We start from the raw sequence: 25703 nt of genomic DNA on the forward strand, positions 1-25703 counted from the left end.
ACCGATTCGAATGCCCAACCCATAAGAATCCGGGTCCCCTGGAAACCGACGTCGAGGCTCCTGTTCGCGCATTGTGCTGGATCGGAGTGCTTCCGGTTTGCGAGGAGGATTAGACAAGTGATGAGCGCTGTAGGAGGACCTATTAATAGCAGAATAACAGTAATCCAACCACGTAACTGGCGGTCCTCCCGGGTTCCTTGGCGCCTGATCACGTTCGTTTCTGTGGATGATTCTTCAATTTTTTCCGCCGGTTCCAAACGATCAAGAGAGCCCATGACGTTGGCCACCAGGATAGGGAGTGGAAGGATAAGACTCGTCTATATGGAGAAGTATGGAGGCTTCACGGAAAACGAGTTGAGATATGGACGCGATTCTCGATGTTGGCGTATCAGACTCGGGCGGGCTGGTCACAGTGGCGCGGCTCTCCATGCTGCTCCACGCACTGTAGTCATTGTCGTGGCGGATGAAAATAGCATGTCGAGACACAGGATGGGAAGATGGACTAAGCTGGAGTTGATGCGCAGCGCATGACTCGTGCTGAAGTGCAAGTGTAAACATATTGAGGGCCCATGACATGACTCGCTGTGTATATATGCAATCAAATGCTCTTTTGACCATCAATACAGGTACAATAACATTGGGTACAATGACATGAAAATACATATATTTACAACAGGGGAAACCATCTAGCCCTGTCCCCGCCGTAGACGCCATTCGCTATGCACTAAGGTAGCTGACGAAGCGACGTGCCGGGTAACATCCTTCAACACTTTGATCTTCCATGTTGCTCCTATGGATGTCGAGGCACGACTGATTCTTACGTCTTGTCGAACATCGACCTGAAGACCGCCCTCATCGCCCACCATGTAGGAGACTAAACCGTCGGAACTCTCAATCTTCAACACCGCTTCAATATAATGCGTACTCCACCAAATCAAGGTCAAACTTGCCCGTCAATAGCCGCCTTCACAAATCGATCCGCGTCAAGCTCCCGTCCACTCTCACCCGTGATCTTCTCCCTCCGCTCGGCACTCATCTCCGTCTTCGCCTGTTCCCCGCTCTTCTTCTCGTCCTCCGCGCAGCCGCAATCGTAGAAGTCGCCGATATTGTTGCAGTCGAACATCGGCTTTTGTAATCGATCGTTTACCTGATTGTGGATGTGGCAACCCCAGCCAGCGACGGCGTTGCGGGAGGAGACTTGCGGGGGGAATTTCTGGAGGAGTTTGCCGAAATGTTCGGCACAGTCGCCGCTGTAGAGATGGAGCATTAGCACAGGTCGCAAAATCTTAAAGCCAGGCACGATCTGTAGATAGAACCTACCATGGATATACCCGTTGAAACAAATGGATATACGTCTTCAACGCCTGACTCTCCTCTTTCGTCGGCTTCTCCGGAAACCTCGCAAACGTCGTGTGCAGAACGCGCCATGCCGCGCGCCCCAGCTCGGCCTTCACCGTCTCGTTCCCCAATTTCGGTGCGATTGCATGTCCCGTCAGCAGGCCTCTATCCGCGCTGCCACCTGGCGATCCATGTTCCCCATCCTTTGCCGGTCGGATTTTCAACGGTTCCCGTAGTTGTTCGGCTCGTGGATGTTGTGAGGTGAAGAGGAGGATGGCGAGGAAGAAGACAACGAAGACAACGAGGAAGAGGAAGCGGCGGGCGACGCCGCTCGGCATTGTGGTGGGTTGTTGGAGTCTGGGACGGTGTGTACCAGTATAACATGTATGTCGATACCCGGGAGGCGCCGTGGATACAAGGAGCTTGTGCGACGGCCCAGGTATCGGTCTTGGATCGTGATGAGGGAGCACGATGAGAAATGCTTTCAAAGATTATCTGGACAGCTGTGCTTATTGAACAACAGATTCGATATGGGATTGTCTCCACTGGTACACCAAACTTTGGAGGGCAGCTGCACACAGTCAGGGAACAAAGAGCATACGGTACTCTAAGTTAAGAACTCCTTCTCTTCCTCCAATACGGATGACAATCTGACAGGATGCAACACCGCAGACTTCGGGTATATATCTCCTGATGATCGACACAGGATTGGGGATTTCCGAAGCTCTTAATGAGCGTTATATCATTGGCTAAATTCACGATATCCCAGCTCGCCCCTGCAGCTCACCATCGCCGCCAGGAATAGGCGTAAGATGCCGCCCCGCCCCGCCCCCAAAAATCTGGCCTGGCCGATGTCGGTTAACTTTTGGCGGGGAGTGAAATGATGAGTAACGGAAGTTGGACCATCGTATATGAACGCCTTCGAGTCCTACTCTAGTATATCAGCTCTTGAGAATCTCCAAAGAATCCTTGTGAGTGCTACGATAGAAGATTTAAGACGCAATGGCTCCTCAATTCCCTCCCCCGCCAGTCGATACCATCGGTAAGTCGCAAATCGCAATGTCATTATCAAGACCAACCATACTGACGCCCTAAACAGATTGGTCCAATGTCGGCTTCCGCGTCCGCGAAGGTTCGTCCTGTCCCCCTTCCGCTCCTCCTCCTCCACCACCACTAATCTCCCCTCCAGTGAACGGCCACATCGAATCCCACTACTCCACCTCCACCGGCCAATGGTCCCCCCCAACCTTCGTCACCGACCCCTTCCTCCGCATCCACGGCCTCGCCCCAGGCCTCAACTACGGCCAACAATGCTATGAGGGCCTCAAAGCCTTCCGCCACCCCGACGGCGACATCCGCATTTTCCGGCCCGCCAAGAATGCCACCCGCATGGCCCATTCGGCTTCGTTCATCTCCATCCCTACCGTCCCCGAGGCGCATTTCTTGAAATGTGTGCACGCCGCCGTCGCGCAGAACGCCGCGTTCGTCCCGCCGCATGAGACTGGCGCCGCGATGTATATTCGGCCGTTGCTATTCGGTTCGAGCGCGCAGCTGGGTTTGAATCCTGGGGATGAGTACCTGTTCTGCGTCTACGTACTGCCAACTGGAGTGTATCATGGGACGAATCCGGTGGATTGTCTGGTGCTGGAGGACTATGACCGGGCGGCGCCGGAGGGGACGGGGAGCGCGAAAGTGGGCGGGAACTATGCGCCGGTGTTGCGGTGGAGTGAGAAGGCGTATAAGGAGGGGTTTGGGATCACGTTGCATTTGGATAGTAAGGAGAGGAGGGCGGTCGATGAGTTTAGTACGAGTGGATTCATTGGAGTAAAGAGAACGGGTGAGGGCGAGGCGGAGAAGGTCACGATAGTCGTTCCGGACTCGAAGAACGTAATTGATAGTGTGACGAGTGCGAGCGTGTGCGATATGGCTAAGAGTTTTGGATGGACGGTGGAGAAGCGCGAGGTAGGGTTTCCTACCGCGATCGGAGAGACCATAAGGCTAACCATTTTTACACCAGATCCTCTACGAAGAACTCCCCAGCTTCTCAGAAGTTTTGGCCGCCGGCACAGCAGCCGCTCTTGTTCCTATCCGATCGATCACCATGAAATCGAAGGGCGACAAGTTCGAGTACCTACCAAAAGACGCTGGTCCAGGTCCAGCCTGTATCAGGCTACTGACCACACTCAAGGGGATCCAATTGGGCAAGGTTGACGACACGTTCAGCTGGTGTGAGAAGGTTGAGGCGCCGGAAGGATGGGGTAAGGAGGTCAACGGGACGGGTGCAAACGCAAACCATGTGGATGAACTGCCGTGAGTCAAACAGAGGGCGGCAATCAGTGGCATTCTGCAGATTAGCGTTATGATTAGCGTTATAATGGCTAGAAATGACCATGTGAAGGTAAAAAATATGCATATATCACCTTTCATCTGCACATGCTCAGCTCTTTATACATGCATCTTCAGTCCTAAGACGTTCAACACAGAGTACTCGTTATCATATCCTCCTGACCCGCAAATCACTTGCGAAAATCACACTTCCATCAACACTCTCCAAGTCTGAAAGAAATAGCAAATTCGACAATCCACTGCTGGTGGACTACAAAAGATGTGCCCCCGAATCGTCTTCCGTAATCCAGATCTTTTCCATCACCACGGCCTCCATCTGAACTGCTTCAGTGCTCAAGGGCGAGAAGCGACAATGTCAGACACCCACAAACACGACATAGAGCATGCTCCACATGTTGATGGACGGAACGACGCCGCGAGTTCCGGCCTGGCTTTTGCCAAACCTACCAACCCCGAAGGTCCCGCGCGGGAATGGCAGGAAATTTTCGCCAAATCACTCCGTAGCGACTCTGACGACCACAACCTTCACCCCGAGGGTCCACCACAATTCACCTCCAAAGCCCAAGCCCGCTACCGCGGCTTCAACGACGCCCTCCTCGCCAGCATCCGCTGGCAAGTTGCCCCCGCCAACCACCCCGAAAGCCCCGCAACTGAAGAATACCGCGCCAACCTCCTCAGTGGCATGGTTATCAAGGGCCAGGAGTTGCTGGACGACGATTGCAAGAGCATTAAAGACACGCTCAGGTGGGAAATCGACTGGGTGAAGAACGAGCAGAAGGGGCTGGAGAAGAAGTTGCGGGCGCTGGTGAGAAGGGAAGCGGAGTTTGAGGCGGAGGAGAGGGTGTTGGAGCAGAATTTGGAGCTGGCGAGAAGGGAGTTGGAGAAGTCGGAGCGAAAGGTCTAGGCTTTGGCCGAGCTGCGGACCCGTGGGGGAATGAAACAGTCCAGGCGAATGCTGCTCTAGGAGCAATCCGGTACGGGGTTATAAGGCCACAGAGATCCTATCGGACAGATGTAGCTCTATGTCTTGGGGATGAAGCATGACTATGTTATTGAGAAAGTATTCGACGGTTGAGCGAAGAGGATATATATCAAACCCAAGAAGGCCGGAGTGAGCATCGAGAACGGATATCATCAGTAACAGAGGGATTCATTCAATCCATCCTCTAACGGTCAAAAATTCAACCAGGCCATCTGAGTGTGACACGGACCTATAAGTTTTAATTATCATATGGTCAATAAATCTAGCTTGGGTATACAGACCATGGGTTGCCTTAGAAACTCCAGATCCGCCTTCTAATATGTTCTTCTCTTTCACAGACCATCGCTGTCTACTTCAACTCATTTCCCAATCGTGCTAAACAACCGATCACCCACGTCCCCCAAGCCCGGCTTAATAAACCCCTTCCCATCCGTCTCCGCATCACACCCCCCAACCCACACCTCCACCCCCTCACTCCACCTCGTCGCCGCCTTCCTCAACCCTCCCTCACTCGCCAACACCCCAATCGCAATAATCCTCTTCACCCCCCACTCCTGCAACGTGTCGATGGCCGCACACATGGTCTGCCCGGTCGCGATGACTGGATCGATCACGATCGCCAGCTCGGACGGGCCGGGCTTCGTCGTCGACGGGCGGTGATACGGCAGGTTGTTGTAGTACTCCACCGGCTGCAACGTGGCTTTCTCGCGGTAGAGGCCGAGGTGGTGGACGGGCACGGGGTTGGGCAGGAGGGATTCCAGCGCGTCGACCATGCCGAGCCCGGAGCGGAGGATAGGAACCAGGGAGATGTGCGAGGGGGAGATGGTCTGGGTTGTGTATTCGTAACCCAAGGCGGAGGTATCCTGGATTGATCGTCAGCGGCAGGCACATGGATGGCGGGGTGTAGTTGAGGGAAGGGGAATTGGTGACAGAAGCACATACAGTCCCTGTCTCCTTGGTCGACAGCCCGTGGGCGAGAGCCTCGCATCCTACGATGACGGCAATCTCGTGGATCAAGGTCTTCGTGTCCTTGGCACTTGTGCTTTGTGAACGGAGCTGGGAGAGCTTCGCTTGGAGGCATGGATGGGAGGAGACGTGAGCATTCGGAGGGAGAGGTTCCGACATGGTGCTGGTGGAAGTTGTGATTGGAATGATGGCACAGGGAGTCCCGGTGCTTCAGTGCTGAGTTTATATTGCGTCAATGTAAAGTATATTCTTGAATTGGAAGGGCACGGAGTATTCGTGGAAGTTCGTTGATTGTCTGGGGACCTCTGGGGGGTCATTGTCGTTAAATGTCGTAGAGCCTCCAACGTCATTGGACCATTAGAGATTACACGTAACACGACATGCGGTGTTCAATAATAATAACGAGATAAGGGATAAGCTATTCTGTGGAGAAAGTTATCTATTCATCTTTTAGCCTGGATTCTGGAGTCCGATCATCTCCTTCCCGTTCATAATTCTATCTTTCGCAATCGTCGATACGAATGTTGGTAGATGCCGGGCGGCGAGTTGGAGATGAGAAGCCGACGGCGTCCCGCGCCGTAGCCCTCATCTCAAGCTGAGCACATCCGTCATTTCCCCACACCACCTCGTGTGGACCAGATGTATCGATATAAATCCGGGGTCGAAACGATAGGGTCATCCGTGGACGTCGAAATTGCTCGGCACCGAACAATATACGACCACACCAGTACCTTCAACAGGTCAATGGCGACAGGACGCATGTCTCCCACATCTCGGAGCCATCGGCTTGCCATACGGGGATATATTTCCTCGACCAAGAGTTGTGAAAAGGTTCGGATCGTCTCGAGCATGTTTCACATATCCCTAGTCCGGCAACCTCGTTTGGCAAATCCAAGCTTTTTGGCATGCTGCATATTGCACACATCCTGACACCCGGGAGGCATGGTATTACTGTAAGTAAGTCTGGGATTAAATTGAGTACGGCAATGATATACACTCGATCGGAAACTGAAACCCCGTCGTGCCCGTGAAGTTTACATGTGCTATATAATGCGGGCATGGTCGCTCATCATCGGCTGCAATCCGCTGCTCCCTACAGTTTCTCCATCCTTTGTAGTGCTTTTCTATCGTCAACGTTAGGGTTCGCAAACGTATCTCCGTCACAATGGCGGCGACTGAGCATTTGCTTAGGCAGGGCTCGTTCCCGGCGTTCTTTGGTATTGTTGCCATTGCTACTCTTGTCATTCGATATCTCTATCCGGACCTGTTCTCTCAAAGTCCTATCTCAAAGCTACCATATGTTGGGACACATGTCGGCTTGCCAATACAGAAGAAGATTTCATTCATGACGAATGCGCGGAAGCTGCTTCGAGATGGCTATAGGAAGGTATAGAATGCTTCCTCGACAGCAACGTTCTTCCTTTGACACAAGTTTCAGTTTCACATCTACCGTACCGAGACCGCACTGGGTCAGTGCGTGTTCCTGTCGAGAGACTCAATGGTGGAACTCCTGAAAAAGCCGGATGAGGTAATCAACTTTGAGAAGGTCGTCATAAAGGTAGATAACAGCCGGGGTCGATCGGCAAATTTATTTTAATGAGTGAAGGACTTCGAATGCAAACTCACGAAGCTTGCTTCATCTGAGCCCATTGTTCCGCACACCATCCGATCCGATCTTACCCCGGGATTAGGTATTGCCCCCAGATACATCAAGTAGCGATGATGCTTAGTATGAACCAGTTCGAATCATTCCCCGTGTCGCCATCGAAGTGGCCCGGACCATTGACAACGAGCTTCCCGCTACCGATTCGTGGACCGCCCACAATATCTACGACAAGCTTCTCCGCATCGTCGCCATTTCCGCCGGCTCCGCATTCCTCGGCCCCGAGAGCTGCCACAGCGAAGAATGGATCCAGTCCGCGGTCGGATACACGATCGATGTCGTCACCGGCGCCGTCATTCTCAAGCTGTTCCCGTCCTTTCTGCGCCCACTGGCGGCCAAGTTCGTCCCGGCGATCAAGCGGGTGGATCGGCATCGAGCGGGGATCAGTCGGATGATGGTGCCAATCATTAGAGAACGGAAAGAGAAGGCGAATACCCCTGGCTATGAGAAGCCGGATGATATGCTGCAATGGATGCTGGATAAGGCCCCTGAATATGGTATCGAGAACGATGAAGAAATGGCATATGTTCAGCTAGGAGTCGGGCTGGTGTCGATCCATAGTACGACTTCGACTGCAACTCAAGCGTACGTAAAGGTAGGCTCGTTTATTTCGATGAACTGTTCCTGAAGGAATACCGCAGGTTATACGATCTCGCCGCCCGTCCCGAATATTTCCAGCCACTCCGAGACGAAATCGCAAAAGCTCTACAGGAGAGTGGCGGTGACTTCACGAAAGACAGCCTGTATAGTTGCAAACTGCTTGACAGCTTTATGAAGGAATCTCAACGAATGAGTCCCATCTCTATGGGTCCGTCCCACCCCTTCTTGGCTCTTCTGCTGAGGAGACGCACTGACCCTCCTAGTCATCGGAAAACGCATCCTCGAAGAAGACGTACAATTGTCAAACGGCGTCTTCCTCCCTAAAGGCACTCTTGTCGCCTCGCCAGCAGAAGCAGTCGGCAACGATCCAGCGCACTTCGAGAACCCTGACGAGTTCGACGGCTACCGTTTCTATCGGCTACGGCAAAAGGGTGGTCTTCAGGGCAACTTGAACCAAATGGTCACTGCGAACAAGCAGAATTTGGCGTTCGGCTACGGAAAGCACGCGTGTCCTGGCCGGTTTTTTGCCGTTGCTGAGATCAAGCTAATCGTAGCGCATATCCTGCTGAATTATGATATCGAGCTGGCGGACAAGTCGGTGGGGAGGTATCCGAATAAGTTCCATGGCGATGCGGTAGGTTTAGAAGCAGAAGTTCACCAGGATATACCTTGCTAACGCGTAATAGTGCACGCCTGATACCTCGAAGCAGTTGCTGTTCCGTAAACGACTGTCTGGGCAGAGTGAGATATAACTCCACATTTGCAAGGGATCAAATCAAAATCCCATAGAAGTTTACCCTCTTTGTCAGACCATGTTCCGCAAAAAAAAAGATTTCCTGAGGGATATTACTTCATTAGTACTATGGATTTGCGTTGTTCCGAATATATCGATCTATTACGCGAAGGATAGTAATGCCTAACATCATGCGCCCCCATCTCACAAGGTCTACGCGTAGACCGCCAGGAGGACGACAAATAGGATGCTGCCACCGATGAGGGCTGATATAAGCATAGCCTTTGTCCAGTTAGTTTCTGGGGTCTTGGGTGAGCTCCTTTGAACGTCCGTCCAAGCAGGGGTGGTTGGAAGACTCGCCGTGGCTGGAGGGCTCGCCGTAGCTGGAGGACTCGCCGTGGCTGGAGGACTCGCTATAGCTAGAAGGCTCGGTGCGGCTGGAAGACTTGGCGCGGGTAGAACACTCGCTGCTGTTGAAAGACTCGGCGCGGCTAGAACACTGGGTGCGGTTGGAACACTCGGCACGGTTGGAAGATTCGGCACAGTGGGAACACTCGGCACGTTAGGGACACTCAGTACGCTTGGAAGTGTCGCCGTTGTTGGAAGTGTTGCCGTGGCTGGAAATGTCGCTGTGGTTCGATGTCTCGCCATGGTTGAAACTCTCGCCTTCTTCGTGCAGTAGGCGAGAAAGTCACCATAGGTTGTTCTTTCGATATATTTCTTGAACTCTGGGGCAACACCTGCTCCATCCTCTTCATAGTTGGCTGCCCTTCCTCGACGAGCGTGGAAACAGACACCCTGATTATCGGGCCGAGTACCACATCGTAGCGCCCACATTCTTTCACTGGTAATGCCTTGGTCTCGCATAATTCGAAGGGGGTTCCATCCAACTTGCTGGTTATTGGGGTCTCGATGACACAGCGGCAAATTCTCCAACTCAGACCAATGCCTATCGTCGTGAGACGGGCAATCGGTGATTAGGGAAAGCTTCGCGAGAGGTTTAGTTTGCGATCCGTCCCGAGTTGCCAACACCTGGTTCCCGAAATTCGCAAGGGAAGTCCACGGTGGTTCGGGTTCATCGTTGGGATCCACATCATGACGGAATTGGTGCAACTCCGACAGAGTACTGTCGATCGACCCATAGTACCGACTAAAGATCCGTAAATCCTTCCATCCTTTGCCATTCTCCAGAAGGTGCTGTTTGAAAACGAGGCGTTCCTCTCCTACCACATTGGACTCCTTCGTACCATACCAACCGAACGTCTTGGTTCTGTGGAATTTCTCAATTAGAACGAGCGTATCAAGCCGCAACCCTGGGAATACCGGGAACATATTCCGCCACAGGTATGATTCGTTCGAGATCATGGAATCGTCCAACACGATGACTACATGTCGAATGCAGCGCCGGTAATTTTCGGGCATCCGCATCATTAGGCCGACAAAGTCGAGGCACGACGCACATCTAAAGGTCACCTTGCTCAGTAAGGGGAGCATGGCTTCCTCCTTGATCGCTTTGCATGTTGCCAACACATCGAGGCCGTTGTATCGGCCTCTCGCTGTAGTGTGTCAGTGACACAACCTGCCATTGCCAACCGGATAGATAAAGGATCTTCAAGACTGACATTGAACCGGCGACTCGTAGGCACCTAGAGTCCCTTTCCTGAGAAACGTTGGCCAAAATTCATCGAATTTGAGGATCTTTGAGGCGCCAAGCTCTTCATATATATTCATGCGTATCTCCAAAGGAAGGTCAAAGAAGGTCTTCCCCTTTCCCGCCTTTGGTTGGGCCGTCCTGCTTCAGAATGTCAACTAACGGTGCATATAGCACAAATATTTCTAACTTACCTAGATAGGAAAGGTTCCTCAAGAGCTAGAGGCATATTCGAGAAGATGCTAGTGGTTACTGGTATGGCTTGTTGTCTAGAAGGGCTACGGGATTGTGATTCTTGTAGACTGCGGTGCAAAGAACATGTCGAGAGGGAGACGGCTGAAGGAATAGAAATACGAGAGAAAATAAATTCTATGGTTAACAATTTCAATAGAACCGTAACCTTTATATGAATTCTTTTGGCTTGCAGTAATTGTCCGGATGACTCTACTCTACCAAGTCCAGGGGATATATTGTACCAAGGTCGAGGCGAACCGGTATGGTGCTTGGTTGGTTCCCAGTACCGCTAAATGTGTGCCTACTCACCGAACGTTTGGCTGGAGCCCTCTACCATAGATCATTTGTACTTTCCATAGCCTCAAGATAGAGTGTGAGCACAATTCCTACAGACGTCTTAAGTGGTGTCAGAGAGCTTGGGGGGTAGTTCGGCACTGATATATCAGTGGTAGAGGGATCCCCAGTGGACTCGTTTTGTATTCGCAAACGGCAGTGTTGTTTCTGATAGTATGAACAACGTTAGCTACTAAAGCATTAATTTTATGAATGCAGATACTGTACGGTAGGAACATGGAGAGTTTGTAAATACATGTTTTAAGTTGTGCTCAATGTTTGGTTCAGTCTGGGGTTCGTCTCATTTCACGGACTGCAGTGCAGAGTTATATCCGGCGATGATGAGCAGACTATCCGCCGGTGGAATTTATAATACATTTTTCTGTTTTCCTATGCAGAATTTCTAATATCTACAAACTACGCTTTGACAAATATTACAGGAACCTAGCTTGACCGAAGCCACACTCCAAGATCCATCAACCACACTGTTCAGTCATTTCAGTGGTCCAGAAGAGCCTCCGCCGGACACGCCTCAAGATTTCCCCGATTTTCATCTCGCAAATCCCATAGCTCCGTATCCTCCGCCCTAACTGGTCGATACAAGGGTAAGCCACTTTCCGCCAAGATGCTATCCTCCGGGAACGTGTACCTACAGAATAGCATCTCTGTCCTCGAGAACCGGCCTCCGTACGAGAAGTCGCGCGCAATAATCTGCAATGAAGAGATCCCGTCGCGCCCGAACGCCCATTGCATGAAACCATACAGTTCCGGCGTTGGCCGCGGGACCTCGATCCCTTCAAAGGTGGACAGAATGTAATACTGCATGCGGATGCGTTCGTTCCATTGCGGATCATTGCTGCTCAAAAATCCATAAGGATCCGTGTTGTTCAGCGAGACGGGTACGGCCGGGAAGTCGAAGGCGATGGCAAAGCTTCCTGCTTCTTTGATGAATCGTCCAGATCCTCGTATGTAGAGAACATTCAGGGTGCCGCTGTGTTGACCGCTGTGGAGAACGACCTTAAGGAGTTTGGGGTAGCAATTAAGTCCGAGGAAGTCGCAGTCTAGGCCACTCAGCATAGTCAGTTCATCATCCGGCATGAAGGGCGGGAAAGGAGGTATCGACCACAACTACGGACTTATATAATGGAAATTAAATTGGGACCATTTCGACAGCTGGAATATTCACCGTTTAATCCTTTGTATTTACTAGCGGTGTTTCTATCGTGTGGAAGCGTTCTGATCCAACAAACCGTTGAACTATCTTACCCCCTGAGCATCATCTACTCGCAGTGAGGAATAATCGCAACGGGTGGTTCCTGCTCCAGCTATATCCCAGTCTAACCACGAAATAACGAAGTCCCTGCCGATAATGACCACTGTACTTGCTATATGGCAGAGAATAAAGGAAGGACCGCGATCAGTGTGGAGAGATCCCGTCGAGACACCCCAGACCAGCTCAGCTCTAGTGTGCTCATAACCCGCACGGAGAGTTTTCACAAAGTCGCGTTATAGTCCTGCTCTGGCCAGTTAAATGTATTCTCATCAAAAGCATATGATGGAATAGAGTGGAATGAAAAGGCGTGGAAGAGCTTTGATCGATCTTAACCGTATTCAGATCGTTGACAGACCTCATGAAATGCAAAACCAGCAACCGCAACCAACCGTGAATTTAAGAACGTGGGAGAAACACAAATAGTACGATACGTTGATTATATTAGTAGACTTATAAGAAAAAGATTTGACCGCGATATATAGAGCTTCTGGTTGAGTAAGAAATGTGCCGAACGTGACGATAGCCAAGTGATTCTGGCGGAAATGGCATTGGTTCTCCAGGAATGGGTAGAATCTGATACTGGTGCTCTGAACCAGGGTGTCATGTTCAAATGCTAATAATCGAAGAGAAGCAAACGAGAAGATGATGATGTTGTTGAGAAAGCGGGGGACTCCAGGGAATTGATGAAGTGTGACTGACACAGTTGACTGTTTGTCGTGCCTTACCATCGCACAAGAGGATCAGAGATGGTACCCGCCTAACAAGACCCACCGGACCCCTTCGAAGAAACAGCATAAATTTCGAATTCTCCTCAACAAATACCAGACTATGAAAACCTATCTGCAAAATATGAAAAAGAACGTAATCCGACATTTTGGCGTTTTTCGCGGCACATCAAACATGAGGGGACCAAAATCTCCGCCCCAACGAATAACACTTTCTAACCTTCATCCTGAACAGCCCGGGTGGGGGGGACTCGTCGCAGTTGCATCGCACCTATCGGGACCCTCGTAGCATCGATCGGACAAGTCTCACCGCCCGAAGGCGCGTGCTGTCAATGGGGTTTATTTCGTGATCTTGCAGATGAGATCCTGCCCGTCGACTGAGTCGCCCTCCTTCACGCCGAGGGACGCGACCTTCCCGGAATGGGGTGCGCTGATGACCATTTCCTGCGTGACGTTAGCAAGGCGGCACAAATCACATCGAAGGATAGGAAAAGGAAAAGGAAAAGAACTCACCATCTTCATCGCGCTCAGCACCGCGATCGGATCTCCCTTCTTAACCTCCGCGCCATCGTTCACCCGAATCTCCACCACTACGCCGCTCATCGGCGCGCCCACCTGGCTCCCATCGGTGGGATCGGCCTTCTGGCGGCGCACATTCTCCACTGCGGCGTGCTGATCGTCGATAGTGACGACGCGCACCTCGCCGTTGATCTCGTAGAATACCTCGCGCTGGCCGGTCTGCTCGGACAGGGGGCCGACGGCCAGCAGCTTGAGGATGAGCACCTTGCCCTTCTCGAGCTCGACGTGGAACTCCTCGCCGATCTCCGGGCGGGAGAGGAAGTAGCGCGTCGCGAGGACGCTCATATCGCCGTATTTCTCCGTGAACTTCTTGTAGTCCTCGAACACCTTCGGGTACATGATGTACGACGCGAGGTCCGTCTCGCTGACCTTGCCATATTTCTCCGTGAGCGTCTGCTTCGTCGCCGCAAAATCGATCGGCTCGAGGTACAGCCCGGGTCGCTTGTCCATCTTGCGACGTTCGCGCAGCGCTTGCGTGCGGAGCGGCTCCGGGAACCCGCCGTAGGGCTGACCCATGAGACCCTCGAAGAACTCCAGGACGGAGGACGGGAAGTCGAGTTGCTCGGCCTTGGTGAGCACGTCGTCGTACGAGAGGTTGTTGGAGACCATGAACTGGGCGAGGTCGCCGACGACCTTGGAGGTGGGCGTGACCTTGACGATGTCGCCGAGGAGGTCGTTCGCCTGCTCGTACGCCTTCTTGGTCAGCGCCCATTTCTCGCCGAGTCCTTGCTGCGAGGCTTGGAAGATCAGGTTCGTGAGCTGCCCCCCGGGGATTTCGTGCTCGTAGACCTCCGGGTCGGGACCGGTCAGACCGGCTTCGAAGGGTGAGTACAACAGTCGCAGCTGCGCCCAGTAGTTGTCCAGCTGCACAATCGTGTGATGGTCAAGACCTGGGTCGCAGGGACCGCCTTCGAGAGACGCGAGGATGGCGCCAACGCTGGGTTGTGAGGTCATCCCGCTCATGCTATCGATGGCAGCATCGACGGCGTCGGCACCGGCTTCCGCGCAGGCGACCATTGAGGCGACACCCGTCCCGGCACTGTCGTGAGTGTGGACGTGGATCGGGAGATCGGGGTATTTCGCGCGGAGTGCACCGATGAGCTTGGTAGCGGCACGGGGCTTCAAGACTCCAGCCATGTCCTTGATTCCGAGGACGTGGGCGCCCATCTTGACGATCTTCTCGGCAAGCTCCATGTAGTATTCGAAGTTGTACTTCTTCTTGGGGTTCAGCATGTCGCCGGAGTAGCACATGGTGCCTTCGGCGACACCGCCGGCCTTGAGGACAGCCTTCACGCCGACTTCGAGCTGCTCGACGTCGTTGAGTGCGTCGAAGACACGGAAGATGTCGACGCCGTTCTTCTTAGCCTGCTCGCAGAAGTGCTCGATGGCATTGTCCGGGAGGCTGCAGATGTCAGTTCATCTATTCTTCAGTAATTCTGAGCTAGGAAGTTCACTTACGAAGAGTACGCCACACCGTTCGCACCACGCAACAGCATCTGGAACGGAATATTCGGCACCGCCTTTCTCATCTTCCTCAGCCGGTCCCACGGATCCTCATACAAGAACCGCATGGCCACATCGAACGTCGCGCCACCCCAGCACTCGAGCGCCCACGCGTTGCTGAACACGTGGCTCGTCTCCGTGGCGATGTTCAGCAGATCTACCGTTCGGACCCTCGTCGCCAACAAGCTCTGATGTGCGTCTCGCCACGTGGTATCCATGATCAAACAGCCCTTGTTCGCGCGGACCGCCTTGGCGAACGCTTCCGGGCCCTCCTCCACGATGATGTTCCGCCACCCCGTCTTGCACGGCTCCGACACGTCGATCTTCTGGCCGTCGCGTGTCGTGAGGGTCGGGATGTTGATCAAATCCTTCAACTTGGGCTCGCCGATCTGGCCCTTGATGGAGGAGCCGTTGACGGCGAGGTCGCCGAGGTAGGATAGCAGTTTCTGCGCGCGGTTCTGCGAGCTGATGAGGCTGAACAGGGCGGGGGTGTCGTCGATGAACGTCGTCCAGCAGGTACCCTCGATGAAGGTCGGGTGGGTCAGCAGTGAGACGAGGAAGGGGATGTTGGTCTTGACGCCGCGGATGCGGAACTCGACGAGCGCACGAAGCACCTTGCGTCGGGCGATCTCGTAGGTGGAGCCATGGCAGGTGCACTTGACTAACATGGAGTCGTAATGCGGTGTAATGATCGAGCCGGCGTAGCCATTGCCACCATCCAGACGGACGCCGTTACCACCGGCGGAGCGGTACACCTCAATCTTACCGGTGTCGGGGGCGAAGTTCTTGGTGGGATCTTCGGTGGTGATACGACACTGGATGGCGAAGCCCCGGGTGGAGATGCGGTCTTGGGTGAGGCCGAGCTGTTGCAGCGAGGCACCGGCAGCGATTTGGATCTGAGCGGCGACGATGTCGATACCGGTGATTTCTTCCGTGATGGTGTGCTCGACCTGGATACGTGGGTTGATTTCGATGAAGTAGTAGCGGTTTTGCTGGTCGACCAAGAACTCCGCGGTACCGGCGTTACGGTAGTTGACGGATTTGGCGAGCCTCACGGCGCTCTCCAAAATTCCGTCACGAGTCTCTTGTGGCAAGTCCTTCGCCGGGGCGATTTCGACGACTTTTTGGTGACGTCGCTGGACACTGCAGTCACGCTCGTACAGATGGACCACGTTGCCATAGTTGTCTCCGAGCAATTGCACCTCGATGTGCTTGGGCTTGTCAAGGAAACGCTCCACGAATACTGTTCCGTTGCCGAAAGAGGCCTTGGCTTCTGATGTGGCTCGCTCAAAGGAATCCTTCAGGCTTTCCTGTTCACGGACGACACGCATGCCACGGCCACCACCGCCGAAAGCCGCTTTGATGATGATGGGGAAGCCGAACTTGTCGGTGAATTCCTTGACGTCTTCGAACCGTTCGACCGGACCATCGGTACCGGGAACGACCGGGACGTCACACTTGAGGGCGGCCGTTCGAGCGGAAACCTTGTCACCGAGACCTTCGATGACCTCAGGCGTGGGTCCGACGAACTGTGAACATTATAAGCGACCTATCTCTCCAGAAATTACGGATAATTTGAGCGGGAGTAAGGAAATCGCAGTCTTACAATCAAGCCCGCCTTCTCCACATTCTTCGCAAACTCGGCATTCTCAGACAAGAAGCCATAGCCTGGATGGATAAGATCGACGCCATGCTCCTTCGCGATCTTGATGATCTCGTCTCCAGCAAGATATGCGCCGATCGCAGTAAACTGGCCGCGCTTCCCGATCATGTATGCCTCGTCCGCCTTCTGGCGATGCATGCCCATGCGGTCCTCATAGGAGAAGACGGCGACGGTGTGGAGGGACAGCTCGTGGGCCGTTCGGAAGATACGGATCGGGATTTCACCGCGGTTAGCGACTGCAGCTCAGTCAATATTACTGACCTCTCCACGAAGCCACAAACGAATCTGCCGATGGCGGGCTATGCTCGGAGACGGTGAAGCTTGCGTCATCGCAGCTCCAGGCCAGCGATAAGCGGACGAACCGCCACACACGCCGTCATAGGACAGGAAGAAGGGAGGAACGGCGCAATGGACGTACCTAAGATCTTCTTCAGATCCATGATGGTGGAATTGGCCCGTATCCGGTGGTGGACAGGTTGGTTGGAGGGATGATGCTCATTGTCATCATCAATGATTGCCGACATGATGGCGGGTTATGGCAGCGTCGAGTCACCGAGTGTGACAGTCGCTTTCAAGAGCGGAAGCCGCGAGCAAGTTCCGTACCGAGCTCGGTAAGTATCCAAACAGTATATCGAGGGATAGGGATGTGAAGGTATATATATGTAGATATCTGCTCTGAGAAACACTGTTAGACGCATCGAAGAAGAGCTATCGCCAGCAGGCCAAAAGAATGGTGATCGACACCGGAGCAGTGATGCAGACCGGAGACAATGGTAAGACAATAGTAACGACAAAGATAAGACGAGATGAGATGATGTAAAGCTATTGACGGAATCCCACATACCTATACGAGAACCTGCGAATTGCAACGAATTGCTCCTGCTACGTCCTGACTTTCGAGCTCAATTGAACTCCGAAGCGATTCTTTGATTCTGATCGTCTCCGTCACCGGACTCGAAAAATGCAAAGACCAGTTCACACGTGCTTACGCTCTCCGGTTCCACGGTTCGCTAGTGATACTGGCGGGTGGCGGGGTAGAAATAGATGGAACAGAGGGAAATCGATGGCGGCCAATTGAACCCGACAGATAAATCCAATCCCTTCTTATGCCTTTTCCAAGACTTCCGGTGACTGTATAAAAAGGATGGGGAGGAAAATCCCAGAACTGTCACGATGCTGGAAAAGAAAAAAAGTAAATAGCAGTGAGGTGGAGGTGTGCTGCGGGTCAAGCTGCAGCTGAGCTTGAGAGGCTTTTTTTGGTGGCGGAGACGGAGAAGGGAGGGAGCGGGGAGAAGTTCGTTTTTGGTGGTGGCCTGGTGGGGGATGCTGGATCTCCCGGAATTATCAATAAGGATGCTGGGGGGAGGATGCTAGTTAATATTCGGATCTCGATATCAATCTGGGCCGAGAGTTTCCTTGATCCGCTTAAGCCTTGAATCCAGCTCAGGCACTCTCGCTGGAGTGGATGATTGAGGCGGTGGAACTTCGCGATAGCTTTTTATACAGCAGTCAAATCAATCTTCCGAGCCGGTTCCAACACGATCTCACAATCCGCAAACTTTCACGACACAGATGGATAGAAGATGTAAAACGACAAGTTCTCAAGTTTCCGGCTTTCTTTCCTATCCTACAATGCCGCTCCCGTACGGTAAGTAACCTAAATATTGCCTTGGAATCCCTTCACCTCGCCTCGGATGCAGCCAGCAACCAGCAGCCAGCAACCAGCAGGGAAGGGCGATACCGGAAACATATCGCATCCCCAGGAATCGAATGCCATCGTCCGCTCCCGTTCTGAAAGGCACACACATTGGCATCCATCTACTCAGGGCAATTTTCACGATCTCTCCATTACGAAATCCCCCAGCCGAGTCGGTGCCTCGGGAGTTGTCGGGTCATCGCCATCCGTCTCGCAAACCTCTGTGTGTCCACCATCCCCAACAGCCTGGAATTACTCGGCAATAAGAATAAAGTAGAGGTACTTACGTACCCTGATGGGCACGGATAGTGGATCAGACGCACGCACATGCTGAATTCATGATTAACATTGAAGATGCTCAGGAAGCTCGCTTGCTTCGGTTGCTCGGGCTATGAGTCTATGACGAGATGGATGTATCAAATGCTGTAATGACGTAGTCCTTTTTTTGCACGACAACTGAATTAACAAGAGCCTGAAACCGGCACCATAAGGTAGATTCTCGCAAAAAGTACTCCGACATCCGAGAGCCAGACAGCCATCCATTCCTCCGCCTCAAGATCTCACCTCCTACCCCCCGCAAGCCGTAGATCTCCCTCCCCCTCCCGAGTCCCGCATCTCACGCATCCCGACATGGATATACCCCTCCCCTGCCCCCGTTCCGTTCCTGCATGTTGCATTTTCGTGATCCCGGGGCCAGATGAGTCTGCGATTCCTTAATGACCCGAACGGCCGCAGGTGGTGAAGCCGCGCGCCGGGATATCGACGCCTGAGATGCGGGCGGCAACGCTTAATGTCGGGTTGTGGATATTACTCTCGTCGACGGGGAAACGGAGGGATGGCTGATTGTGGCTGCGGGACGGTTGGCTTAGATGCACGCTGGGGGGATGGAAGGTGGTCTGGAGCGTGGACGTTGCCTTGATCACAGAAAATCGTCCTGTATTACATCGTGAGATTCAATCCCGATATACTTACCCGTTTACGATCCCCGCTTCATGCGCCAGATGGACGACTTGGTGAGCATGGTTGGCAACGACGATGCATGGCTGAGGGTTCGGATCCTACCGATAGCCATTAATCTCATCAAACGAAGCGCACCGTGATCCAGGGAAAGACATTCAGACAACCGACTCTTCACTTCTCGTGCTAAGGCAAACTAGGTAATTTACACATCCTCCGAACCGCGGGCCTTGAACTCGAGATTTTTCCCATAACGCGAACAAACAACGGTAGAAAGTGGAACAAACAAACAGAAAAGTCAAATCGAGAAGATTACCGCGATCCCCGGTGTTGGGTATTCAGCCTGGAAAACTGAAAACGAAAAGTGGGCGCGGATGCGGGGGTTTGCAAATCGCAATCGCAATCGCGTCGCTTTCACCTCTATCCATCCATCCATCCATCCTCTTTGGATGGGGTCTTTCGTCGTCGTTACGTGATTGGGTTCCCAATGTGCCGAAATGCACCACCGCACCTCCACTCGTATGATCCATCTTACTCCCTCCAAGCTCTCCATTTTAGAATCCCCTCAGGCCCGTCGCCTGCGGCATGACGCCGTTCGGCTGGACGAACCCGCCGCTCATCGGCGCGGGGCTGGACGCCTGCTGCGGGACGGATCCCTGGGTCAGGAGCAGCCGACTGCCGCCTAGGATCGGGGTTTCGTCCTCGTCTTGCTTCTGCGTAGCCTCGCGGGCTTTGCGCTCTTCGTTGTCTTTTTGGAGGAGGGAGATGGTGGCGGTTTGTTGGGCGAGCATGTTGATCATGAAGGGCTAGGTGGGGGGTTAGTAGGTGTGCGTGGAGAAGAGGGAAGGGGGGAGAACTTACCATAGTGTAGTCGTGGAGACCGCTCCTCCAGGAGATCTCGAGGATCACATCCGGTCGGATGAGCTCGTAGCACGCGTACAGCATACCAACATAGCACTCGCGGCTGCCAATATCGACAAAGTACCTCAACAGCTCTTCCACCACCGGCGGCTTCCCGGACATGGCGGCCGTCTCGATCGCGTCCTTGAACAGCTTGTCCTGCTTCGACAGCGCGATGCTCTTGTCCCACCGCCTGTTCTTGCGCCAGATGGTCGCCGCGATCTGTCGGAAGAAGACGAGGTCGTGCTTCTCGAGCCGCTGCGCCAGCTCCGTCGAGTCATAGTTGTCGAAGTTCTCGACCGAGTCGCGCAGCGTCTTGTAGTCCTCCTCCTCGATCAGCAGGTCGTGGATCGCGTGGTTGACCGCCTTCTTGTTCTGCGACTGCACGCTCATCAGGAACGGCTTGATGAGCGGAATGTTGTCGGATTTCTCGAACATGCGGACGACGCGGTTGACGTCAATGCGCGGCGTCAGGACTTGGAGGAGGTCTGTGAGGAGCGGCGGTTGTTGCTCGAGGTAGAAGTTGACGGCGCGGTAGTAGATTTCCAAGTTCGCTACCTTGACGATGGTGTCTTTGAAGGAATGATGTTCCCACGCGTCGGACGCTCGCTCCATCATGGCTAGTGCAGCATTGTCCCACTCGTCATAGTGGCAGTACAGGAATACCAGTTCCGGCCAGAGGTGGGCGTCTTCGCACGCCTTCAGCATCTTGGGGATGTTGATACGAGACCAGAAGAGACGCAGGTGCTCCATGACACGATCGGGGTGATATTTCGAGAGCGCAATGCCCAACTCGGTGAACATGCCCATGTGGGCACGTTCCAAGCTGAGTCCGTTGCTGAGCAGGTCAATGAGCTGATCGAAGTAGCCGCCGCGCTCATATTGGCGAACAATGTGCTGGAGCTCGTCGGCATGGACAATCAGGTTGAGACCGCAGATCTGAGCGAGACGGAACTCCCCCTTCTCAATACACGCGTCGTTGACCTCCTTCCACACCTTGGTGCTATTGGCCTTGCGGGCCGACTCGACCGCAGCCTGGTAGTCGTTGAGGTGGACATGAGTCGTGGCAAGCTTCGCCCAGTTCGAGATGGACGAGTAGAAGATCTTGGCGGCCTCGAAGTATCCCTCCTCATAAGCCTTGTCACCTGACGCTTCCACGTCCGCGACGTTCGTTGAGCGAAGGAAGTCCTCGAGTTCCGGAAGCTGGTCGAGGCGAGCGTAGCAGAAAGCTAGGCCAGTGTCGATCGGAGGTTCGCGGAGGGTCTTTCGAGCCATCCGCAAATATTTCACGAGGTCTTCGTCCTTGCCGGCGCGGGTTGCAACCTCAATGACCTCGTTGTAATTAGAAGGATCGCCGGCGCGGATGTATGACTCGATCGAATCGGTGACCCGAACGCCATCCAACTGAGCCTTCGCAACCAAGCTCCACACTTCGGGAGTATCAACACGATCGGCATATTCCTGAGCACGATCGATGCTGACGACATGTTCGACGAGAACATTGGTGGCCGCCGTGTAGTTGTTATTCTTGTTGTAGATCTCGAATGCTTCCTCGTACATTCCTTGTCCGATACACTCCTGTGCAATTGCATCTGGTTCGTAGGCATTGAGGTCCCGGACATAGCCCATGACTCGCGCCTTGTCTGCTTTGCAGGCAGTGATGATGAGCAAGTTCTGCAGCACCTTGTCCTCGTTGAACGGCGATGGCTCAAGGACGATCTTCTCCAGGAGCTCGATCAAATCGGACGGCATGTCGTTCATCATGAAAGACTTGACCGCGACCGAGACCTTGGTCGGGTCGGTTGATTCGGGAACCGCGGTGGAGATGACCTGGTCAACCAAAGACCTTCGGTGCATATTGTTGGCGCTCAGCACGAAACCCCAGACTTCGGCATCACCGCGGTCGAGGAGGTATCGGGCTTGTGCCTTGAACATGGAGTTCTCATTGGTGATGCTGATCAACTCCAGGTCATTCTGGCCCTTCTGGTACGCAATGTACGCGAGGTTGGGATCGCGCTTCTCACAGTACTTGCCGACAACAACCGTGTCGTACATGTCATTCTCTTTCAGGAACTTCTCAGGGTTGCTGTTGCTGTCGATGTAGATCTTGGCGAGAGCGTTGTAAACGGCTTGCTGTTGGTTGCCAGCCTCGAGGGTTTGCTCGAGGAAGGGAAGCAACAGCTTGAGTCGGTTTCGCGTTTCGACTTCAGCCACAAGCTCATCGATCGGGACAGACGAGGGATTGACGGACGCAAGCAATCCCGTGATAACACCTTCATCACAGTCAACGTCCAGGAGACCCCCAATTACGGCCGGAGTACGCCCAGGGTTGATGCGCTGGACATACGCCTCGATCGACTTGAAATGCTGGTTCTTGTAGAGATATAGCACCAGGTCGTGAACGAAGTTGAATCGGTCGCAAACGATCATCAGCGGGAGTTGGTTGGTGAGATTCGCCTCTTTGAGGAAGTTCTTGACCTTCTCCGGATCGTAGAAGTTGCTTTCCCTGCAGACACGCTCCACTTCATTAAACTGCTGCATTCTCGTCGCGGCCTCGATGTACTTGAAATTGACGTCCTTGTCTTCGCTCACATTGACGATGCCACCAAGGTAGTAGTAAAGACCCTCCGCCGTTCGATATTTCTCGAACAGGTCAATGATCCGTGTGGGTCCAAGGAGATCCGAGTACTTTTGTGCGATGCGGATGACCGACTGGAGATTCTGGCGAATGTTCACGCGAAGCATCTCGTTCAGGCAATCGAATGAGAGATCGACTGTCAAATGGCCAAAGTAGTTGATCAGCCACTCCTCGGGAAGCTTGTCGGTATGGACAATGATTCGCTTGATGACGGCGTGGTCCTCGGTGTGCTCAAGAGCGCGAGTGTAAAGCCCGGCACCTTCGCACAATTGCGCGATACGTGCCTTGTCATAGTGGGAGAACATTTCGTTTCCAAGGATCGCATCAGCAACTTGAGGAGCATTTAGCAGGTTCATTTCCAAGAGCTTGGTCTGTAGATGAGCGTGCTCGGGAAGATTGGGCGCCAGAACGTCCAGAAGGAAAGCTGTCGCGCCCTGGAGGTTTCCTTGGGATTGGAAGATATCCACGACTCGGTCGAGATCGACCAAGGGTCCCTCGGGCTGCTTCGCCAGGCTGATCGCAAATTCGGTGGATTGGTTGGGGTTCACTCGGACAATATGCTGCAGGAGCACCGTGTAATCGGGTCGATAGCCAGCCTTTTGCGCATAGGGCACAATCTCGTCGAATCGTCCCAGTTCAGCGTAAGACGCCACGACCTTCTGGGCAGCATTGGCTCGCTCATAGATCTGAAGCGCAAGTCCGAGATCATGAGGTCGAACGATGTCACCCAGTTCCTCTGAGCAGTCCAGCTTGCCTTCTTGAAGCCACTTCTCCAGCAAATGCTTCCGATTCTGGGAGAGAACCGGCCGCACCAGCTCAATGGTTTCATACTGATTCAACCCACCTTTGTCTAACAGGATTCCGAAATATTGGAGGATGACGGAGAGCTGTCCAGATTGCGCAGGGACTTGTTTGAGGCGGTCGATGGTCGCAGGGGTTCGCAGGAAACCACGTGGAGAGTTCGCGGCGGTTTTGGCGGCATCGGCGAATTGATTGGCATTCAACAATTGCTCGAATCGTTGTTGGTAGAGGTTGTCCGCACCCGGTAACCCACCCCTCGAGGCCAGTTTGTAGGCCAACTCGGCGTTTGCGGGGTTCTGAAGAAGGTAGGGAACGACGGCTTCCTCGTCCACGCTGACTGAGAGGACTTGGCCTTTCCGGTTGACACCGACGATACCTGACGACTCAGAATCGGGAGATGTGACGAAGATCGTCTCGCTCGAAATGCGGTTCATGAAAATGCAAGTCCCGGTTTCGAGATCATACAGGTGAATGAAGCCGTACTTGGTGACGAGGTAGATGATGCCGTACTTCTTGGATACCTGCATCGCCACTGGGAAGTCGTTGGTGGCTTCGGGAGGGAAGTAGACGTCGACATTCTTCTTCTGGAATTGGGGGTTTCCGGCTTGATGATCGATCTCAACCACGTGCAGTTTGGCCCCGGTAGCGGTGCGAACGGCGAATGTGAACAGCTTGGAGTCTGCTGGTGCTCCCTCCAATCGGACGGTGCCGAAGGCGGCAGCGTGCCCTTCGATCGACTGGCTGATGCCACGAGCTTTTGAGTACAGTTGCATCGCACCGACGACACGGCCTTGTTGTTGTGAAATGCCTACAACCACGGACCACTGGGCATCGTCGCTCACTCGGTAGTTGATGATTTGACAGCCCTAGACATCACATTAGTCGAGACCGAAGCAACCATGGCCGGTAACATACCGATAGGTTGGCATTTCGCTCAAACACCTTGCCTGGTGAAGCGGTAGTGGGATCGAAGACGTCCCAATGATAAACGGCCGTGTCGGTGACAAGACCAAGGGTGCGATCATCGAACCATTTCCAGAACTGGACATCTTCGTTCATCGTCGCAGCACCCATCTTGCTCTTCTGCTCGAGATTGAAGATTTGTAGGGTCCGACCTTGTGCCTTCAGTGCTATGATTTGTTTGTTGAAGTGCATGATAGCACTGTCGGCCTTGATCGGGCGTCGAATAACATTGTTGTTATTCTTGAGGTCGATGATGATGACTTCCGGCGACGCATTATCGTCCACCTTTTGCCGGATACAGATGTAGTGGTCGGATTCTAAGGTCTGAAGCGCCCAACGTTAAGTTCACTCCCAATAATGCCATCGGGATAGACTTACACAAGTGTTGAACCCGATCGATTGAGGCTACAGTTCTGTGAGCACTCCCTTCACCGGACGCTACGGACCACATGGAACTGGCGCGCTACTCACAAGGACATCAATCTGCGTTAACTACACAATGTCAGTAAGGATCCACATCAGCATCGGGGAGAAATTCGCGTACCTGGAGAAGCTCCGTGAACTTTATGGGTAACGGGGCCATGGTGCTCAACGGTCAATGAGGATGGCGCACCTCATCAACGGGAGAAGGCGATTAAAGCAACCGGAGAGAAAATGGAAATCAAGGGACGTGCAAATGAAGAAGGAGAAACGGAAATAGTTGAATTTAAGGGTGGGAGAGTTGTGTGGGTGATGATAGAAGTTGAAGGGTTGAAGTAATGGGAGATCTTACAGAAGCTCAGGAGTTGGTTCGTTTGGTAGTTGGAGGCTTGGACCGCTGAACACGACGTGGAACTTTCACGAGTTGCGAGGTTGGCCCCTGTGGCTGCACGGAGCAATTGCCAACACAAAGCATGTGGTCATCGAATCACGTGGGGGTCGAGTCGAGTCACGTGTCTGAGGCTCAATGCAGCCTCAGGCAGTAGGGCACCAATTATCAAAGGAGGAAATATTAGTTCCATGTTTTATCGGGCAGGAACGATGGGTGAAAGCGGACTTTCGTTTTTCGGGTGCCCAACAGGAACCCGCACTTTCCCAGCCTTAATCTCCTCCATCGCGCCTTCCCTCCCACCATCGTCTCAAATCTCATCAAATTCCCCTTCTGCGTCACGCAATAAAC

General features: G+C 53.3%; 9 protein-coding genes across 9 annotated transcripts; 3 read left to right on the plus strand and 6 right to left on the minus strand.

The window, feature by feature from the left end:
* Window positions 1–16: 16 nt before the first annotated feature.
* Window positions 17–827, minus strand: P152DRAFT_193073 (uncharacterized protein). The gene has a single exon (XM_033674275.1). The coding sequence runs from the start codon at window positions 712–714 to the stop codon at window positions 262–264; it is 453 nt and encodes a 150-aa protein (XP_033537317.1). The 5' UTR covers window positions 715–827; the 3' UTR covers window positions 17–261.
* Window positions 603–2048, minus strand: P152DRAFT_455402 (uncharacterized protein). Its single transcript, XM_033678778.1, has 2 exons — window positions 1321–2048; window positions 603–1250 (listed from the first exon to the last, which is right to left on the minus strand). Exons 1-2 carry the CDS (start codon window positions 1674–1676, stop codon window positions 941–943), a joined length of 666 nt encoding a protein of 221 aa, XP_033537318.1. The 5' UTR covers window positions 1677–2048; the 3' UTR covers window positions 603–940.
* Window positions 2049–2168: 120 nt separating this feature from the next.
* Window positions 2169–3851, plus strand: P152DRAFT_479577 (branched-chain amino acid aminotransferase II). The gene is made up of 4 exons (XM_033681726.1): window positions 2169–2380; window positions 2438–2470; window positions 2528–3300; window positions 3356–3851. Exons 1-4 carry the CDS (start codon window positions 2341–2343, stop codon window positions 3650–3652), a joined length of 1143 nt encoding a protein of 380 aa, XP_033537319.1. The 5' UTR covers window positions 2169–2340; the 3' UTR covers window positions 3653–3851.
* A 92-nt stretch (window positions 3852–3943) lies between these two features.
* Window positions 3944–4588, plus strand: P152DRAFT_446728 (uncharacterized protein; the record flags this gene model as incomplete). The annotated part of the gene is made up of 1 exon (XM_033677940.1): window positions 3944–4588. The coding sequence occupies one exon, from the start codon at window positions 3944–3946 to the stop codon at window positions 4586–4588; it is 645 nt and encodes a 214-aa protein (XP_033537320.1).
* Window positions 4589–4780: 192 nt separating this feature from the next.
* On the minus strand, window positions 4781–5959 carry P152DRAFT_193067 (putative uracil phosphoribosyltransferase urg2). Its single transcript, XM_033674273.1, has 3 exons — window positions 5609–5959; window positions 4948–5529; window positions 4781–4895 (listed from the first exon to the last, which is right to left on the minus strand). Exons 1-2 carry the CDS (start codon window positions 5789–5791, stop codon window positions 5026–5028), a joined length of 687 nt encoding a protein of 228 aa, XP_033537321.1. The 5' UTR covers window positions 5792–5959; the 3' UTR covers window positions 4781–4895; window positions 4948–5025.
* Window positions 5960–6797: 838 nt separating this feature from the next.
* P152DRAFT_479579 (cytochrome P450) lies at window positions 6798–8716 on the plus strand (the record flags this gene model as incomplete). Its single annotated transcript, XM_033681727.1, has 7 exons — window positions 6798–7019; window positions 7071–7190; window positions 7239–7323; window positions 7373–7880; window positions 7937–8103; window positions 8159–8529; window positions 8582–8716. 7 exons carry the CDS (start codon window positions 6798–6800, stop codon window positions 8645–8647), a joined length of 1539 nt encoding a protein of 512 aa, XP_033537322.1. The 3' UTR covers window positions 8648–8716.
* On the minus strand, window positions 8582–10636 carry P152DRAFT_193099 (uncharacterized protein). Its single transcript, XM_033674276.1, has 2 exons — window positions 10251–10636; window positions 8582–10184 (listed from the first exon to the last, which is right to left on the minus strand). The coding sequence occupies exons 1-2, from the start codon at window positions 10357–10359 to the stop codon at window positions 8842–8844; spliced, it is 1452 nt and encodes a 483-aa protein (XP_033537323.1). The 5' UTR covers window positions 10360–10636; the 3' UTR covers window positions 8582–8841.
* Window positions 10637–13183: 2547 nt separating this feature from the next.
* On the minus strand, window positions 13184–17113 carry P152DRAFT_389992 (pyruvate carboxylase; the record flags this gene model as incomplete). The annotated part of the gene is made up of 5 exons (XM_033676016.1): window positions 13184–13288; window positions 13358–14825; window positions 14882–16455; window positions 16533–16825; window positions 17008–17113. The coding sequence occupies 5 exons, from the start codon at window positions 17111–17113 to the stop codon at window positions 13184–13186; spliced, it is 3546 nt and encodes a 1181-aa protein (XP_033537324.1).
* Window positions 17114–19796: 2683 nt separating this feature from the next.
* On the minus strand, window positions 19797–25638 carry P152DRAFT_471101 (clathrin heavy chain; the record flags this gene model as incomplete). The annotated part of the gene is made up of 6 exons (XM_033681027.1): window positions 19797–20048; window positions 20104–24447; window positions 24497–24868; window positions 24923–24949; window positions 25016–25036; window positions 25615–25638. The coding sequence occupies 6 exons, from the start codon at window positions 25636–25638 to the stop codon at window positions 19797–19799; spliced, it is 5040 nt and encodes a 1679-aa protein (XP_033537325.1).
* Between the last annotated feature and the right edge of the window lie 65 nt (window positions 25639–25703).

Source organism: Eremomyces bilateralis (genome assembly GCF_010015585.1).
Source record: "Eremomyces bilateralis CBS 781.70 unplaced genomic scaffold P152scaffold_3, whole genome shotgun sequence".
Taxonomy (NCBI): domain Eukaryota; kingdom Fungi; phylum Ascomycota; class Dothideomycetes; order Eremomycetales; family Eremomycetaceae; genus Eremomyces; species Eremomyces bilateralis.

What these genes read in the sequence shown, in the direction of transcription:
- P152DRAFT_193073 (XM_033674275.1), bottom strand. Translation starts at nt 714, where the DNA reads ATGGCGTCTACGGCGGGGACAGGGCTAGATGGTTTCCCCTGTTGTAAA.
- P152DRAFT_455402 (XM_033678778.1), bottom strand. Translation starts at nt 1,676, where the DNA reads ATGCCGAGCGGCGTCGCCCGCCGCTTCCTCTTCCTCGTTGTCTTCGTT. An exon ending in TTTCAACGGGTATATCCATG is followed by an intron (nt 1,251 to 1,320) that starts GTAGGTTCTATC and finishes CCATCTCTACAG; the next exon opens with CGGCGACTGTGCCGAACATT.
- P152DRAFT_479577 (XM_033681726.1), top strand. Translation starts at nt 2,341, where the DNA reads ATGGCTCCTCAATTCCCTCCCCCGCCAGTCGATACCATCG. An exon ending in CCCGCCAGTCGATACCATCG is followed by an intron (nt 2,381 to 2,437) that starts GTAAGTCGCAAA and finishes CGCCCTAAACAG; the next exon opens with ATTGGTCCAATGTCGGCTTC. An exon ending in CGGCTTCCGCGTCCGCGAAG is followed by an intron (nt 2,471 to 2,527) that starts GTTCGTCCTGTC and finishes TCTCCCCTCCAG; the next exon opens with TGAACGGCCACATCGAATCC.
- P152DRAFT_193067 (XM_033674273.1), bottom strand. Translation starts at nt 5,791, where the DNA reads ATGTCGGAACCTCTCCCTCCGAATGCTCACGTCTCCTCCCATCCATGC. An exon ending in CGACCAAGGAGACAGGGACT is followed by an intron (nt 5,530 to 5,608) that starts GTATGTGCTTCT and finishes CGATCAATCCAG; the next exon opens with GATACCTCCGCCTTGGGTTA.
- P152DRAFT_193099 (XM_033674276.1), bottom strand. Translation starts at nt 10,359, where the DNA reads ATGAATATATATGAAGAGCTTGGCGCCTCAAAGATCCTCAAATTCGAT. An exon ending in CTACGAGTCGCCGGTTCAAT is followed by an intron (nt 10,185 to 10,250) that starts GTCAGTCTTGAA and finishes GACACACTACAG; the next exon opens with CGAGAGGCCGATACAACGGC.